A 19,577-nucleotide genomic window follows, 5' to 3' on the forward strand; every position below is an offset into this window, starting at 1 on the left:
AAGATAAGATAAGATAAGATAAGATAAGATAACTCAGGAGTTAAAACAATACAAAACATTATCCAAAGGCAGACAAAGAGGTGTAACATGGGGGGACATTCACATGATAGATACACTTAGGTAGCCGAGAAGGCCAAATCAAAGAAGTTTTCAATGGAGATTTGAAAGTCTGAACTGAATCAGACACACCAATGGGAGATTGTTCCAGAGGTTGGGTGCTACTGAAGCGAGGTTGCACTAAGAGCAATTGACCTGATGATCTCAGTGCTCTCCTAGGAATATACAGGCTGAGGAGATCATTAAGGTAGCTGCGCTGTATTATTCATAATTTTAAAAGTGAAGAGTACCTCTGTTTCCTAGCATGACGTGACCATCAGTGAATGTTGGGCTCCTGAATGGAAACGTCTGCTTTAAGCGCACCGTTATCACAGCCTCTCCCCCATCGCTTCACTAAAGAGACACATCATCAATCAAAGCTGTCCATCTTGAATCCGACAGGCTGTTCTCGCAGCAGACACCAGCGGTGGACAGACCTGTTCAGGTATTCATGGAAACACTGAAAATCAGTTGTGTAGATGCACTTGAGACCTGTCTCTATGAATTAGTGGCAGCAGCTGCCCTCAGGGGCTCATAAAGTTTGATGGGTTTGTCTGGCTGCAATAAGCACTAAGCAATGCAAAGGCAGAGCTGAGTGTGTGTACTGTATTTGTGTACTTTCTGCACGTCTTTTCCAGACCGCTGAGTAAATGGTTTTCAGTCTGTGGCCGAAAGAACCGAGAAGATGTTATTTTTTCCAGGCTGTTTAAGGTAAAGCGTTTTGAGCAGGGGTGGAAAAATGTAATTATTCTTTAAATATAAGACACGCAGCCACATGAAGAGGACGTTTGGTGCAATTGTGATGCAGATGTACTGTATCTGCAAAATGACAATACCTCAACCAAAGGAAACCAGGCTGAGAGAGGGACTCAAACAGAAGCACCAGAAAGAATGTCGCAGGCTGCTACTGTGTGTCTTCAGACATTGTCTAGTGGAAAAGAAAAGAAGACGGACAGCAGAAGAGTCAGCAGGTAGAGCATAAAAACTCGGGTGACTCATGGTTTAAGCTGCTCGGTGTTTAGGACACAGCTGGACATGAAAGAAAGCCGGCATTATTCTAGCAGGGAAGAGGTGAGGAGCTGTATTATTACACTGCAGGCGTTCACAGAGGAAAGTGCAGGAGATGGCAGTATTTGGAAGCAGAGGGCAACGGGCACAAATTAAACAAGGGTGATGGTGGGCAGCTGTACACAGCGTAACAGTTCTTCTCATTCTGCTTACTGCACACTCCTCTCAAAGGTGCTTCATACTGTCCCCAGCGACCTGATGCCGTCTGTGGTTGTATTTGTGACTGTGACAAGCAGAACTGAACTAGTGTGAAAATGGAAAAATGTGCACAAATGTACGAAAATCCAACATGTTTAATATTAAGTGACGGATACGAAACATTATTTAATAACCTGCAGTAATAAGTGTCTAACACTACCTGCTGACACTGACAGGATCATGTAGAACTGAACAGGTGGAACTGCACATACATGTATGGTTGTTAGGTTTGCACTACTACTAGCAACTTACTAAAATTCTACTTTAAAAGAATGTCACAGTTATTTGAATGTTTTTCTCCAGTTACCAGATGACTGAGAAAGTATAGCTGAAGGTGTTCTGCACAGAGGGAGGAGGGCAGGGAGCACTACAGATGTGATGTTTGCTTTGAGAGGATTGATCTGGAGGAGAAGGTCAGAAGCAGTCGTCTGTGTCTTTGTGGATCTGGAGCGTATAATAGTCCCAAGAGGGCGACTGTGGTACTGCATGAGAAGTATTTGAGGGTGGTGCAGGCTGCACAGCGTATGGTGATGTCCATGCGTTATAGACAGCAGAAGTTTAAAGTGTTAAAAACAAATATGTATTATCTTTAACACTTCATGAGCAACAGCAGGGGTGTCAAACATTCTGGTCCGAGGGCCAGAATCGGCCCAGCAAAGACTCTGGTCCGGTCCTGTGGGTGTCTGGGATCTGTGAACGAGGGCACACACTTTCATCTTTTAACTGTATTTTCATAAAGTTTACAACTTGTCCTACTGATGAAGATCTCCCCCATCAAAGTAATAGATAAACAATTGAATGACAGTTTCTGTTTTTTCCACTATTAACAAGAGAAAGTTCTTTTTTCCCCTCATTTTTAAGAATGTGCTCGCTGTAAAATTTAAGATGAATTATTTAACAAACACTTTCTTACAGTCATTGGACAGTCGGAGTATTTTCTGTAATAGGCCCAAAGAGTCGTGACAGTGCTCCTTTATTAAACAGAGCAGCGTTTCTTTACCTTGTAGAAAAACTGAGAAGTGCTCTTGCGATTGCACTCCTTTGTCTTATATTGAGATATCACAGGGATGAAATCCACAGACAGTAAGGGGATTTTTACTCTATGTGGCCACCGATGCAAAGTGGCTCTTTGTGATTTTCTACGTATGTTTAAAGAAGTGTTGGGAAAAAGGTGAAAGTGGGAAAGTTGCACAGTTGTTATGGCAACTGTCACTCAGGCAAACAACGATTGAAGGGAGACCACAACCCTCATTCGAAATGATGAGCGTAGCTTAAAATGAAGCCAGTGACGAGGTGCCTCAGCTCGACCCCGGTATCGTTTAAAAAAATGTGGTCCCTTCAGCACTCAGTCACAGCCAGCTCTCATTATAAATAGTTTTGATGATGGACAAAACCCTGAGCGGTGCAGTATGCATGCAACATGCAGCAGCCTACTTCCTGGCGACTGTGTCCTGTTATTATGTTTAAGCCTGTTTCATTTTATAATAACGTGTAAATGCATGTGTCCATACAACACAATGTATATAAATAATACATCTTTATCACATTAGTTTATGAATCAGTGACATTTGTATTCCAACATGGCATCAGGATAGCAGTAAATATAAAGTCAACTCTCCATAATGTCCGTCGGAGGTATTAAAGGTAATCAAAAGCTCCCCAGCTGACTCTGACTGCTTCTTCCTTTCTCCCCATAATTTCCCTCTAATGAGCTTTTGAAGCCAGTGAGGAGAGAGCTGATGCAGAAGCTGATTAAAGGCAAGCTTTTCAGGAGGAAAACACGATTTCCTATTCCCACTGACACACACTATGCCACACATGCACGCAAACACACACACATATATGCATGATTTCAGCTGCACATACAGACCTGCTGACACAGACTGAATAATTCACCAGGACCAGACCTTGAGGGCCCCTGAATCTGCCCCCGTGTGTGTGTGTGTGTGTGTGTGTGTGTGTGTGTGTGTGTGTGTGTGTGTGTGTGTGTGTGTGTGCTATCTATTTGTTTGTGAGTGATTGAGCATGTATCTGTGAGTGTGCGTATGTGCTAGGAATCTCCCTGAATACTAGGCAGACAGGGAGGGAAACCCGTGTGTTAGAAGTAGAAGTCAACACACCAGCTCGTTGCCTGCTAGCTACAGAGGGAGCGAGATAAGGAAAGAGGGAGTGAGATAAAGAAAGAGGAAGCGAGATAAGGAAAGAGGGAGCGAGATTAGGGGACAGAGAAATGTGAACGGGGAAAAACGGGGAGAAAAAAGATCAAGAAAAACAAGGAAGGGGGGAGAAAAAGAGGATGAAGCAGACGTATGCTGACAAAAATCGTTCAGACGGGCTGCAGCGATTTTTATGCTTCTACCCATTCCTAACTGTGCAATTGCCATGGAAACGAGAAATATGACACATGCTAAATTGTCAAACACAGAGCGCTGACACAATAAATTCAGACTAAATGTAGGACCCCTCATATTCCACATTCTCTTTGCATCCCACAGGCTGTAAGTTCGTATTATATTGCTCTGTCTGTTATGAAGGTTACTGTTACATCATATTCATGACTGAGACTCACGGCAGACTTCATGAGATTAGTTTCCCGTCTCTCGCTACATGCACGATACCATCGGGACAGAAAGCACTACGCGGCGAGTTCTGGAAAAACAGCGTAAGCAGACATCTGACATGTGCGTTATGGCACCACATGGCTTCCACTTAGCTACAGTTAGTGTCGCCATGGTTACAGTTTTACACAACTGAGCAGCTGAAAAACAAATCTCACGTTAGTGTCTCAGGATGTGAAGCTGCATCCCAGGGGCGGCGTCAGTGTTTGAAACACGACTGTACGTGCAATAAAACGTCATGCGCTACGCTCGCTCCCGAGCAAAAGTGGCGCCCTAAACGACCGAGTCCTTTCAGAAGCAATCTTTGCACTGATTGAATGAACATTCAAACAAAACAGAAACCCTCCAGATTTTGACTTTGTAATCCATGTTTTTCATCTTTAGTTATCCTTCTTAGGCCACACTCATCTTATTTTTCTCTTTCTTAAGCTGACCTCTTATTTACAGTTACACAGGGCAGTTGAAATCACAGTTCAGTTTTTGTCCTTGCAGATCTAAGCAGAGTATTATTTGTTGTAGTAATTCTTCCGGTTCAGACAAGCCACTAAAGAAATGTTTCTACTGTGTTTCTGGTGTAAGTGATGGAAGAAATGCACACGTCAGGTCCTGTTTAAAAATCTCCACCAAAAAAACTTAATGGACAAAATCGTTTTACTCCATCCATTTGTTCTATTTGTCCACAGCCAGCTCTTCCAGCTCTTCCTGCTCTTCTGTTGGGAAACAACAGTATTCCCAAACCAAATGAGAGATATAATCTCTACAGCACATCCTGAATCTGCCCCGGTGTCTCCTCTCAGTCGGATATGTCTGAGAATCCACACCACAGAGACGTGAGGAGGCATTCAAGTCAGCTGCCCAACACAAGTCTTTAGTTTGATGTAGACGAGTAGCAGCTCTACTCTGAGCCCTTCCTAAGTGACTGAGCTCTCTATCCTGGGGGCAGGCTAACCCTGTAACCCAGACATCATCTGAAGAAGCTGGCATTCACAGTCTGCAACAGTGTTGCAGATACACCAGAGTAGGCTGGACGGTGCTGTTTGATGACACCAACAGAATCAGATCATCTGCAAAAGATGAAGTGAGATCTTGAGAATACCGAATCTGACAGCCCAGGTGGGTGGAGTCCCCCCACCCCCCAAGAAATGCTGTCAGGTCCACAAAACACACGCAGACTCTCACAGCTTTGAGTTCCCCTGACAGGGTAAGTAGGCGGTCCGATGCTCCATGGACAGGACAGAAACTACTGAGCAGCTCTGTGTTCAGCTTCTGCTGAGAAATAAATCTGACTCTCAAACATTCTTTCAAGTTTCTAAACAAAGACAGAAAGTTACAGATGAGCTGCTCCCATTGGTCCATTTAGTTTTGTGCCACTATACGGCCCCACCGACAACACTGACTCACTGCCTCCACGTACAGCAGGATGCATGTTGGACACGTTTCTGTCAAAGACATGTCAACCTAACATTACCCAAACATATGTAACAGTATGAGCACTACCTAAATGTTACTATCCTGAATGTGGCTCTTCAGTGTGGCTGAGACATTCTAACATTAGAAGCAGCTCATGTGACCGACTGCTGAGGTCAGAGCTCCGGTTTTCCACAGAAAGACGATTGTCTTGTTTTCTGCATCAGAATAGTTTTTGCTGGCGCCGTTGGTCTGAATTATAGAGAGCTTCAGAGAAATGATGAGTAGGTATAACAGTCACTGAGTCATACGCTATGAATTGTAAGGGGGTGTTTCTACCACAGTACTAGTATTTTCTCAGCAGCTGTTAGTGATAAAGCAGATGCGTCATCTTTAAAAGTCTAAAGCCACAAACAAAAAAGATTTCTAATATCGCTTTAAAAGATGTTCACCATTAGGGACCAAAGGGAGTTATATTAGGAGCGTTCCCACCCAGAGTCGAACTTTCAACTTCTTTGTTAGAAAACAGCAGATAGAGAATTAGATTCAGAGCAGTGATGGAGGTCAAACATTTCCAGCATGTAAACCGATCCAGCCCCCGGCTGTCAGCTCACAGGTGGGACATGTTTCTGCCTGAGTCGGTAACCAGCTGATTGGTCAGTCAGTCAGCTGCACTTGCAGTCAGCTCCCACAGTGCCAGAAAAATAATGACATCTATCCCTCAACTGGCACTACAAGGAAAATGCAGCCACAGCACAATGAGCTATTCCAAGATTTACTTGGATTTTTGTCTCATTACAGATGCCGGCCTGACACTGTCAGCAGCACACAAGCACACACGGTTGGAGAAATGCTGATGTCATCAGTGTGAGACAGCTGACAGGAGGATGTGGGGGGATCCTGTCATGTTTTGACGGCTAAAGCATTTGTGTCCGTCCACATAAGGTTGCATTTTTGGAACAGTTTCTAAACAGCATCCATAAATAATACATTTCCAGGAATGACTTTTTATTTTTACTGAACAGAAAAGTGTTGACAAGACTAGCAGTTAGCACACTGTGTCAGCTCCTCGTGTGGGGAGAGACACGGCACCACACACTCTGGAGACCCAGCAGAGCAGACAAGCACAGCCTCTCATTTATTTAAAGACATGTTGCACATGCATATTAGATATTAGTAATATGAGTTGATCTGGACCATAGGCAGTAGTTTCCCTGAGCTCAGTACGCTGTATGTCAGGGAAACAAAGAGGCAGACAACAACTAACAAGACATGTTCATCCTCATAAAGCTTCAGTGCACTTAGTGAGCACCAGCAGTTCACACATGTGAACAGTTCAGCCAGCGATTCCTCTTTGGTGACGATGCAGTAAGTTTCTTCTCTTCTTAATATGGTGTAAACTTTAACCCACTTCACATCATTTCAAATCTCATTAATAGTAATTATGGCTATTTAAATAAGCAGTAATTATTCTTAATGTGAGCAGTTCATTAGAGTCTTAAACTTCTCGGGCTGAAAAAGTACCAGAAACTTATGGCCTTATTTTTGTGCCGCGATTCTAAGCGCACGTAAAAAAAAATGCACGTGCAAGTGTCGCAGTTTGAGGAGAAATTTATTTGGAGCGAAGAAAAACTAAATTTGAGTGAACAAAGTTCATCGCTGCGTGCAAAAAATGTATTTCAGTGTTTGCTATTATCCACACACACACACACACACACACACACACACAATAGCAGCCCCGCTCGCTCAGTTTTTGCAATCTTTTTTACGTCCCCTCAGAATAGCGGCATAAAAATAACGCTAAAGGAAACTGAAGTTCCTTAAATAGCCACATATTCACTTTATTCTTCACTTGAGCCACTCTGGTGTCCACTTTAGAATCACATGATGCATGTCGTTGAACTATGGGAAGCTGTGGGAGCTCCCACACCTTCTTACCTGTGTAGGAGCAGAGAACATGGGATCGCTGCACATTGATCTGCAGGTTCAGTTAGTGACAGTGCTAACCACTGAGCTGCACAACTGCTCATACTGCAAAGCTGCATTTAAAACTGCAGGTTATGAGCATTTCAGTGTGACGAAGCAAAGGAGACAGCAGGGGTTTTGCACATGCTCGGGTCGCAGCTTTCACTTTCATTCACCATATTTGTATTTTTAATCCACCACTAAATGTTTAAATGCTTACTGTAGCACCTCACATCTAACTTTAACAGCAACAGAAGTAGTCCGGTGCACATTCGAGATGAATGCATTTCTAAGGTCATCTGACCGAAATCTCCAATCTCCTGCTGAGCAGTTTCGGTCATGCGGCGTGGAACTTTTCAGAGTTCCAGTCCCCAACAGTCGTTAGGAGTGATAATCCCATAATCACTGCCATCCTTAATGGGCTGTTTCGCTCTGAAGTGTCTCAGGCTACAGTGTGTACCGCGTCTCCCTGTGCCTTAATGAAGTTATGCAGATTTATGCAAATGAGGTCTAATCCCCGGGACACTGGGGACTCCGGGGTCCTTAAGTCGGTTAGCTGGCCTTTTCTGTGCCACCACTCTTGAGGTGGCACAGTGAATGAGAGAGGAAGTCCAAATGAGCGAGTGAAGACAAAGCAAGAGTAGATGAGAGGTGTGTGATGAAGTTTCGGAGGAACCCGTAGGAGGGCGACTTGATGAATGGGAGGGTGAGAGAGAAAGGGCAGCTGCCGGGAGATAAAGCAGTGACAGAGTGAGACACAGGCTGAGAAGGAGAGCAAAGCACTGGGATCTACCAAGAACACGGACAGGCGGCTGGGCTATGCAGTGATATTTGTGGATTTAGAAAGATAGGAGGTGCACTCCCTCAGAGCTGTTCTCCAGAAAAATCTGAAACATGTGTTGATAACAACATGTGAGGATGAATTCCTCCTGAATAAGAAATGTGTCTGTAGTGCTTCTTGTTTCTATAAATGAGCAGTTCTTGTAAATCAATATTCCCTGACCTCCTTTCTAAGGCTCCTCTGCATTTCATATCAAAGGCTTGAGATCTGCAGACTCACACCTGCTGAGAAGCAGCTGTGCTCTGTGACCAAACCTGCAATCGACTGAAATGCATAACTCCATATCTCACATGATGCTTTCTAGCATACTGACCAAAGCCACAAAGTTGCATTATTCCCTCCAAAGGCAAACATGGGTGGCACAGTAAGGTCAAAATACATTATTCCAGCAAACTAGTTCAAGGCAGATATGACTGAATCCTGCAGTCGGGAACTTTGTTTATGCTGTTTTTAAACCAGCGGCCGATTCATCAGCGTTGATCACTGTGAGGGGCAAAATATGGGCAATGTGGTAATGTGTGGTTTTTATCATTTTAAAGATACATGTTAGTAGTGTCCATTTACTGTTAGCTCGACATGTTATTGTCTCCTCAAACATACTTTGGATACATTTTGTTTTCCTATTTTTATTGTGTTTTGTGTGCTTTTGCACTTTTTTCTGTTTGGAGGTGTTTGAACAGACAAATAACAAACAAAATCATAATTTCAGAGGTAACAAGGCAGCACATGCAGGCTAAACTGCAGAGTTTGCAAAATTGTGGTGCATTTTACAGTAATAGCCCATTTTGAATTAGCAATGATGAGGTACAACTGTCATTATCTCAAATAGATTTTCATAAGAAATACTCTACAGTAAGGATAAGGAAGCTTTAATTCCAGTTGTTTCCTGCTTTTTAAAGCTAACAGAGGGAATCGCAGTACAACTTAAGCTCAGATCTACTTTGAAATGTTGATTTCGTTTTCAGTTCAGCCTGTGTCACAGACTTCTGATGCAGTTGTAACTGAACGATGACAGAATGGCATCCATTCAGTCTTTACGTGTCTAAACTATCAGCCCACAAAGAAATACATGAAATGTGTCCACGGTGAAAAACTCCTGAGTGGGATCGTTTCTTCTTTATTCATCTTTGCTTCTGTCTCACATCAAGGTGAGGGATAAACCTCCTGATTACCTGACTGGCTGCTGTTGATGCACTCAGGCTTGTCTCCTGTTTTCATCTCGGCATTAGGAAAAAAGCACAGTAGGGAAGCATCGTTTGATGCATTAGTCTTCGGGGCACTACTTTTTCGTTTTTAATGAAAGGCTCTACCAATTAAAAGCCGATGATGTGGAAGGAGGTGGAATCCTCCCAGACCCTCGTGGCACGAGAAAGCAGACTGTGAGCTTGTTTTTCTCAATCACTGTGTAGCTGCGAACGTTCAACCCCGAATTTAAAAACTCTGTGTGTGTGTGTGTGTGTGTGTGTGTGTGTGTGTGTGTGTGTGTGTGTGTGTGTGTGTGTGTGTGTGTGTGTTTCAGCTTTTCATAAGTTCATTTCTTTTTAGCTTTATTGACTGGTAAGCTGATTATGATGAAACTACAACACAACTCAAGCCATTAAAGCAGAAAAACACAAACGCATAACACTGCAGCATTTGACCTCACGCACAACTGCAAAATCTGGTCCTTAGCAGGCCTCAAAATCAAACACAAGCTCGAGGAACAACAAAATGAGTTACAGAAATGAGGCCGAAAGGCAGAAATATGGTGTGAAAAACTAAGTTCACCTTTTCTCACTTCAGGAAAAGAGAAATTAACAGCTGAGAGCGAGATGTTGCTAAGCAAATGCATTTGATTAACTGATCATCGGTGAGTGTGAGCTCCTCTAAAAGGCTGCTGCTGTGGTGCATTCAGGTGACTTAATGCCAAGCAGGGAAACATCAGCGCCGATCTCAGAGAAGCAGCTGCTGCTACCCATCAATCTGGGAAGGGTTATAAGCCCATTTCCAAACAATTTAAAGTCCATCATTCCACAGTATGAACGGCTATTCAAGTGGAAAATATTCAAAATAGTTTCCAATCCTCCCAAAAGTGGACGTCTTAGCAAACGTATCCCAAGGTCAGACCGAGTGTTGCTCAGAGACACTGTGAAAAAAACTACCCAAGAGCAACATCCCAAACCTGTTGGCCTTGATCACTTTTGGAACAACGTCCTTTGGACACATTAGTCCAAAGTGGGGCTGACCAAAGTGAGGCCGTCTGTGTGACAGTCATGACTTGGCCCAAACACCAGGATAATGATCCCAAGCATATCAACAAATCTCATAAAGCCATATTTTAGGTTTAATGTTTAAACAGGAGTGTTAATACAACTGTTTCATTGCTGCATTATAATAAAAACGAGTGTGTTGAGTTTGTTGCAGAAAAACGAGGCAATAAAGGTGAATCTTTGCTAACTTTGAATTTGTTACAAATGTGTTTTTGAGCTGAGATGGATCGAATTCCAGGGAGCAGCTGGAGCAGTGAGTGTAACAAACTCCTCTCCATCCTTAACAGCAGCAGAGTAAGGTTAAATGTGCCATACCTTACTATTCTAAAAACGTGACTGTGGTGTCAGGTAGCTGCCACCACCAAAACAACGTGCGAGCGTGGGCGGCATAATCTGAGTGAAGCTGCTCATTATAAAACCCAAAAGGAGGATAAGGATGAATCACATGTTGCGCAAAAGACAAATAATTGTTTCAACCTCATTTCAACAAGGAGACGCACAAGCTGGAGAGAATGGCTACACACCCTCTTCCCCCCAGCAGGTACCATGTTGCTTCGCTGAATACGTGCCCACATAATGCCAGAAGGCAGTTAGGCGTGGCTGCACGTTGGGCATCTGTGGAGAGAGGAGAAGGGTGGAGGGAGATGGAGGGAGTGCTGGTTGTCAGCTGAGACGAGGAGCAGCAAGGAGGAAGGAGCAAGTTGGAGAGGAGAGTGTTTACAAGCTCCAGGAGTTTACAAGTACATGAGTGTGCGCGTGTTCTTTTGTGTGTCCGCTCAGTAACGTGTGTGTGTGTGTGTGTGTGTGTGTGTGTGTGTGTGTGTGTGTGTGTGTGTGTGTGTGTGTGTGTGTGTGAACGAGAGAAAGGGAGACAAGAGACAAAGAGAGTGTGAGTGAGAGACGAGTGGTTTCACAGCAGCAAAGTGCGATCTCGAGGCTCTGACTCACTCCTGCCTCCAGCAGCAGAGTTGCTGTGTTTACACCCTCAGAATGAAACAGATGGAGCAGAAGAATAAGGTGAACCACAGAGGAGACCCTGCTCTTTCTGTTTGTTTTGGACTGTTTAAGTATTGCCAATATTGACGTCTTTTTGTAGGTCATTTTTAATATTGTTGAATTTTCTAATATCATTTTCTAAACTGTGCATCTGTAGGAAACGGGCTACATTTGTTCTGCATCGCTGTCACAGCCATCCAAGAAGAAAGCAGATGGAGCGCTCACATGTCCGATCACAGCCTGATCCATGTATTCCAGCCGTATGTTGTTGTGGGTGTATGTAACATTTCTGTCTTCCTGCCCTGGAGCATCAGACTCAAGTGTAACCTTGAGTGGAAACCATCAAAGCCCAGAGAAACATGGAGCTCAAGGACGCTCAGGTGGCTGACCTGCTGTCACCGGCTGACAAGCAAAAAGAGACTCAACAGGCAAACTAAATTCTGTTTACACTTTATTCTATTAATGCATGTTGTTTGTGTGTCAAATCAGTTCCTTAAAAGTCAAAGGTTGGTGTAAATCTGACTAAAGAATCTGACTTTGCAAATTTAAGAAAATGAGGAAGCTACCGCAGCCTGTTGTCTGTGTGTGAATCTGAGATAAGCAGCAATTTAGGATTCGACAAAATGTGGCAACACGGAAGCACCGACTGTGCTTCCTCTAACGGTCAAGCTCCAAAGGTGAGTCAGGCCAACGAGACTCCCCCGTTAAACCTACCAGAACTCAAATGTTTGTGTTTCAAATGTAATCACAGGGTTGGATTGTGTTAACTTTTAAAGGAGTGGACACCTGGAAAGTGATAACTGCCTGCTAGAGTCTAATTATCAGTAACTACAGTGGGATGCAAACGTTTGGGCAACCTTGCTAATAGTCATTGTTTATGCACCTGCCTGATTGTGTTTAAACAATTATCGCACACTTTCTGTAAATCCAATAACCTTCATTTCACTTCTCAATTATCACTGTGTGAGTCTCCTGTATGATATATTTAACTGACATTTTTATTGCAACAATCCCACTGTGTGCATGAATACAATACAGGCAGTAGAAAATTTAAACTGGTATATCAGCCTGATCGAGTGTTATTCATGCAATGACAGCGAGCTATCTGACGCCTTCTCAAACAGGAAATGGTTAATATTCTCTTAGACTTCAGAATATGGAGTTTGCCTGACATTACATTCATTACATTAATATGCAAAAATATTTGTTATTTCTATGCATGTAACATCTGACTGTGTGTGCATGTAGTGTGAGAACACGTCCCTCAGCACAGTAGTGAGGCTCACTGATTGCATAGCAGTGGCACAGAGGAGCGCAATGTATCAAGATACACACAGACTACATGTCAGCACAACATCGTCCTCCTGCATCCATACGTCTGATTCAGTTGTCTGTGTCTAAAGGTCACCAAAGGTAACTTCAGCCCAACCAGGTCGCCTAAAACTAAAAAGCAGAGCCAATTATCTGTCAGCTCTGGCCCAGCGTTCAACACTGACCGCAGTGTGTGAAGGATGTAGACTGTAAAGCTACCTGGAGCTGCTTAATATAACAGTGCACTTGTACCTTTTCGAGCAGTCTGTGTGTGTGTACATGACAGTGGGTGGGAGTGTGGGTGGAGGAAACGGGGAGGTGGGGTTTCTATGGCAATGAAGTGTTTGTGCTTCAGCTGCAGAACGGCAACATCCTCCCTGGAGGACAGCGACTTTAAGAGTTGTAATCTGGCAAAGTCTTCTCTGAGGAGCAGCAAACACACAACACCACGTGAGCCTAAAGGTTGCTGCGACCTCCCGACGTGTAGAAAAGGAGGCCCTGTCTGTGGGCGGATCACGGGGCATGCAGAGTGAGGGACATGCACAGAGGATCAGGGTACAGTAAGGAGAGAAGGTTGATAGCGGTGCATGTACATGAGTTACGTGAGCTGGAAACCTTGACGGCTAAAAATGTCCTCGTGTGTTTGAGCATCGTTTCCCGTTGACTTATCCTGTTATTGCCTTTAATTACATTTAATGTTTCATCTAAATAGCGGTGTTCAGAATAAACAGAAAACCAGGATCAGTAAACATATTGTAGCCCATGAATTATACATTCTCTGTCAAGGCCACTTGGAAATGAGCACGTTTTCAAACAAACTACAGAAACACAAGGTTGGGAAACATTTCGAGTCCTGTAACACTGAATATATGAAGTAATGACTATAGAATACATATGAAACTTTTGTTTCACCTTTTTACAATAAATGTCTGGGTGTACTAGTGCACTGTCCCCATTATTTGAACTTTAGCCGTGTGTAGACCCACAGTGTCGTATCATACATGGCAGAATTTAATGTTTCCATTTCTCAAGATTTTTGTTACTAATAAGTAACTTTTATCATTTATCTGGGTCAGTTTCAGCAGTGATCGTTACCCAGTGCTAAATTAGTAAGTAAGAAACAAAAAAGTGTTAAAAAGTATAGAAATAATGAAAGTATTTGATATTTGAATTTCCACCATAAGTTTGATGGTGCAACATTTACTTCTGTCTGCTGCATTTTGTCACTTTTATACTCCATATATAAGCGTGTGTGTGTGTGTGTGTGTGTGTGTGTGTGTGTGTGTGTGTGTGTGTGTGTGTGTGTGTGTGTGTGTGTGTGTATGTGTGTGCGTGCGTGCATGAAGTGTTCATGTGAATATTTCCACCTGGAAATCTCATTTTTCTGATCATTCTGACGTCGTGTGGATTATCTGTCGTTGTGTTGCAGCAGACTCTGACAGGTGTAAGCTCTGGCACCTTGTGGAATACTTCTGAACAACATAGTTCTACCTCACAATCACAGTAATCAGCACTTTCTAACGTTATAAAAACGTGCCTGACACTGGTGTCTAATGAGCCTTCTCACCTGATACATCTATAGCTCAAAATGACCTTTGAGCAGCTCGCATGTCTTCCGAGTGGCCTGACAGGCCCTACCTTTGCTGAAGCACACGCCTCCTTTTCCTTAACGATCCTATTTAGACCTATCAGATGTTTGGGGGGCAGGGACAATCAAAAACACCTGGAAAGAGGTGGTCCTAGGATGTTTGGGAGAAATGTTTTCAGAGTAATGGTGAAAGAAACAAACAAAATTAAAAGTCTGTTGACATGTTTCTGTGTCTAGTGTAGATTATAGCACACGCTTCGATCTAAGGCCGCGAGAGCTGCTTGATCACCTTGTTCTCACACAGTATTTCAGGTGGTAACGTTTGCTCCTTAATCATCTCCTCCATGCTCAGCATCAGGCTTTGTGATATCAGCACATTATTGTAGAAGCCACCCCACCTCAAAGAGAAAAACTCTCCGCTCTGCTTCTTGTAGCATGACGGCTGCTTCACCCTCACTGTGCTCCACATGAGGAAGCTTTCTTCACTTACTGTATATCTGAGCAAAAAGAAGCAGCCGGATATTAAATGCTGATCATATGAAGCCTCTTACAAAGAAAAAGCAAAGATCTTTACTTTGGATTAATTTCAGCTCTCAGTGCCTTTTCCTTCAACCAGTTCAGGGCTTTCTTCACAGATCTTGGTGTCCATTTACACTCCTCCTCTGTGCCTCCCTGTTCAGTGCCCACATCCGCCGGGCACTATGACAACAGCACCAGCAGCAGGCAGGGTTACCCCAGCCATAAGCCTTCAGCAGTCATAGAAAACGACCCTGGGGAGGCGTTCAGATAGCACCGATGTGAACTTCTTTGCCCTTCTCTCATAAACACGGGAAGCTTCCTGCCACACACTGAACCAAATGCAAATCCTCAGGAAAGAGACATTTAAGATATGAACACAGTGGAGTGAGTCGGCAGCGTTCCAGCGAACAGCTGAATATGTTCACCTTTGCAGAGTCATCCACGCTTATCAGCATGGAAAACTAAGCAGAGCAGGATTAATGTCAATTACCCAACTCCAACGTCAATTATTCAACTCGACTGCACATGTGTGGAGTTTCTTCTCAGCACCTCCGTGTGAGGAAAGAGTGTTTTTATGTGAAAACCTTATTTCATTTTCAGCTGCTGTCGTGACTGTTAGGAGTGCAGAGTCACATCGCTGGCTTTTCCACAGCAGGCCTGTAAACTACCCAAGAGCAAGGTGCATGGTAGAAGGCAGGCAGCTTGTTTTCTGTGTTTAGACAGGGGGTCCCGAGCAAAGACTTTAATTCAGCCAACATCTGAATGTTTATCTTCTCCGCCCTGGAGAAACTGACATTTTAAAGGAGGCATTTTAATCCCTTGCGTCAATATAGCCTTCACCAGCCTGGAAAATGAATGGCAATGACACACATCCACTCTTTCTTCCTCTGTACGCCACAGCCTCATCTTCATCTGCCCCGAGGTGCAGAGAACGTGCTGCTCACGGCTGCAGAGGCACGTCTGAAGTCTGGTCACACGCTCGTGGTTGGGAACAACATGCATGATTTGCATCAAAGATAAAAGTGCCACAGGGAGGTGGGGACGGGTGGAGACAGCTTTGAATTTCATGCCCACGGGCTCTTATGCAAAAGCCATCGGTTCAGATATATTGTTTGTTTTTGAAGCTTGCTGGAGATCGATGAATGTGAAACAGAGATTTGGAAGGCAAACGAAACTCAGAATGGTTTATTGGCGTGCAGCGATTACTGAGTATAAACACTGAGGACGAACCTGATTCCATGAAAGCAAGTGTACTAAAGGATGCAGATACTAACCTTTAACAAGAGGCTCCAAGTAAACTCAGGAGCGCATCAATCTACACAAGCTGCTGCTGCCGTGATCAGAAACGTTTGGCATCCGTAAAGTTTCGCTCGATTTCTGATTGGTTTCATTTATCACAGAGTTCCGACCCTTGTGACGTGTCACGGCCATTAAGCATGCAGGGGGCACCATAATTGAGGCTAATTCTGGAAAACAATGTGTCACCTCAACGTCTACATCATTAGGATGCTATTTCTAACAGCTCCCGAGTCAGCAAATCACTCACTACCGCCGGGCCTCGATGAAAGCAAAGCAGGCTGTGGACGCTTGGATAAACAATCTGAAGGAGGAAAATCTAGATTCTTACTTTGACTGTCAAATTTCCTGATGATGGTATCCAGGAAGGTGTTCTGCGGAGCCACATGGCCCCTCCGGACTGGCATCTTCGCTGCAGTGGCCCCTGGACTGCGAAAGACTTTGCGGGACTTTGAATAATATCACAGCGAGAGCGCAGTTCTCCAATCTCCGCAGCCGGGCGCACGACGCTCACGGCGCTCCCGGCATGGACGCTACAGCGCCAGGCTCAATCCGGGGGCCAAAGTTTTCCCAAGTTTGGCCGCAGAGAAAGTGAAATCTCTTTCCACGAGAAAGTGAGGAAGAGGAGAGTTCTGGAAAAGGAGGCGCGCTGTAGGATCTGAGCCGTTTTTTGCCCTCCAGTTTCCAGCCTGAGAGGCGCGAGCGTGTCTGCTTGTGTCCCCCGAGGGGAGGGCCGCCTGTCAGGTGATGTTCCTCCTGCTCTCACACTCGCTGGAGCGCGGGGGACCACTCATCCTGCACTACAACCCGCTCCCGTGAAGCGAGCTTTCCGACGAACCTCTGTGGAGCCATGGCTCTGGCGCTGAGCTGCGCGTCTTTATTCCTCTCTTATTCCACCTCCTCCTCTTCGCCACCTGAAGCTCAGCGCGTTTCACTGGGGAGGAAATGAAGAACACCGGATTGGTTACATGAAAACAGCAGAGCTCAAGAACAGCAGCCCGAAGCGTCCTAGATCAGTGTTTTTTTAGGAGGTGTTCACTGTATCTCTCTCCTCCATCTCGCTGTGCGCTCTGCCAGATGACTTCAGCTCCACTGGCTTCTAACTGCGTCTCTTTTTAACCCTTTGCGCATCAGGAGCGAGATAGCCAACCTTTGATGGGTGGAGGAGAAGGAGCGCGCTCTCGGCCATCCCTGCTCTCCTCACCCCAGAAAAAACTGCTTATTACACCTCCAAGAGCTTTGCAGTTTGGGGATTTTGGTCGCTGAAAACGTGGCCCAGATATCATTAAAGAGCAACTGATTTAAATGCCTCAAAACAAGATCATTTGTCACAAAGATGATCTTGTAATGAATGTGTGGTGCAGGTGATGGTGGATACGAGCTCTGAAAGGCTGCCGTTGTTAACAGGTGTTCGGCTTTGTGCTGCATTACCTGTCCTCAGCAGCTATGGGAGGGATTCAGTTTACATCCACGCCCTTCTGCCCGCTCCTGTGCTGCTTGTCTCTGTGTAACAAAAGACTCCATCCATACCTCACAAAGGAACATTCACCTGCGCGAAAGTGAAGCGTGTCTCTCTGCCTGAGCTGATCCTGAATCAGCGAGTTTGCCGTGGATAACGAAAGGCCGTTTAAAACGCGTTGCTGGTGCTTCTTTATTGTGCTTCAGGGAGGGTCGGATGGGGATTCACCACTCAGCCTGCTCAGCTACGTCACAAGGGTTCCCCCCTTCCGTCAACCTGGGGATGATGCCTTCACGGAGCGTCGGGTATTGCGGATCTAGCGGATGGATTGAAACCCAGTCCTGCTCTTCCGCTCTATTTTAGCCTTACATGTAATATCTTTAAAAATATGAATGTTCTCCAAACATTAAGAACGCGTAACGTGTCATGAATTTAGACTGTTAGCTAAAAAGGACAAAATTGTATGTCGGAAATGAAACCACATACTGTCATGGTACACAACAGTACAATCTAATTACACAAAATGATGATTATTATTGTTATTATTATGTTGTCACAAGTTAATTATTTAACTGACAAGCTCGTTTTCTTGTGATAAACGGTTGGTAGTATATATATATTGTCACTGTGGGGGAAATGAAACAGAAATGCTGATTATGTCCCAAAGACGAGATCGGATGAAATTCTCGTCATTTTGTATTAAAATGCAGCCGCGTGTGCGCTGCTGTCAAAGCCACTGGGAGCAAGAGTAGTTTGTGAGCTGCTGGGGACACTAACGAGGTGAAATTACGATGCCCTTGTTTGAAGCATCGCTTTTCCGACTGGCATTGAAGGCATCAGCAGACAAAGCGTTTTCCTGAATCCCTTGAAGTCCATTGGAACCGGACTGCAGCCGGTTCACCTGTGATGGGCTCCGACTGAGGAAAACGTCCTTGTTTTCAGCAGCGCCAAGCAAAGGCCTGAAGCCCTCTGCTGCTCCGTGGAAGCATTTATCAAAAATGTCCTGCACAGCTCCATAAGGCGTCCTCCCCCCTTTTTCCTCAGCATCATATTTTTAATGATTAGTCACACGTGATAAATTGCAGCCCTGCAGCTGGACGAAGACTATTGATCAAAACGTGAGTCTTTGGCATGAATTAAAAATGCAGCGGTTACTGCTCTTATTACTTCCAGCAGTATTTACTGAAGCAGCTGAAAGCCAGAGGAGGCGTGCTGGTCAGCCTTCCCCTCAAAACTCCCTTATTTAGTCAAGAAAAGAGAGGACGAGGAGAGGAAGAAAGGAGGGGACCGAGGAGGCAAGAAGGGGATGATGAGAGAGGAAAATCAATATGTAACTAAAGTTCATTGATGAATTAATGTGTGCGCACCTTACATTATATTGGATAAACGACTGAAATAAATAAAGAGAACAAACTCCGGGCGTCACTTTGACACATCCATTAAAAGCTACATCTCCTTACAGCGGTGGCTAAACAGCTCCGCAGTAAATGAAACTGTCAGCAGAAACGGTGTTTTTCACACTGCCAGTTGTGTTAGACGTAGAAGCTGCAGGCAGCAGCAGCTTTTATGAAGTAACCAAGAGAAACGCAGAGAGATGGATGATGGGTTTTAAATCATGTATAATCTTACTGTCTTTGCATTCCCTATAACAGACCCGGTGACACAGGAGACGAGCTCATCTGTGGGGAAATGAGCACATTATTTTAAAAAGGACTTGAACGCTAAATCTAACGAAGGCTCGTGTTACAGCCAGGAGGCTGTCAGGACAGCAACCTCTTTGATGCCAACCGAAGGAAAAGGGAAACGAACAGCAGCATGTTTGTGGCTACACAGCTCGTTTGCTGCAGATATTTGGAAGCTTCTGCGATTGTACTTACATCCTTTAGATGTTAAGTTTACTGAAGTGTGCAAGTAAAGCTGCTTAATTCTCTGGATTAGAACATTGTGATTACTCTCAGTGTATTAA

General features: G+C 44.4%; 1 protein-coding gene across 1 annotated transcript in view; it reads right to left on the minus strand.

Moving 5' to 3' along the window:
- kcnh2b (potassium voltage-gated channel, subfamily H (eag-related), member 2b) overlaps positions 1 to 19,577 on the minus strand; it is a 269,175-nt gene extending 249,598 nt beyond the window's left edge. Inside the window, exons 1-2 of the mRNA XM_013914381.1 lie at positions 17,702 to 19,577; positions 16,484 to 17,086 (exon numbers count right to left, since the gene is read on the minus strand). Coding sequence (XP_013769835.1) covers positions 16,484 to 16,559 — 76 coding nt within the window. The 5' untranslated portion in view covers positions 16,560 to 17,086; positions 17,702 to 19,577. The remainder of the gene's footprint in view (positions 1 to 16,483; positions 17,087 to 17,701) is intronic.

The sequence above is a fragment of the Pundamilia nyererei genome, unplaced genomic scaffold, assembly GCF_000239375.1.
Source record: "Pundamilia nyererei isolate P.nyererei 1_Seehausen unplaced genomic scaffold, PunNye1.0 scaffold00191, whole genome shotgun sequence".
NCBI classification, from domain to species: Eukaryota; Metazoa; Chordata; class Actinopteri; order Cichliformes; family Cichlidae; genus Pundamilia; species Pundamilia nyererei.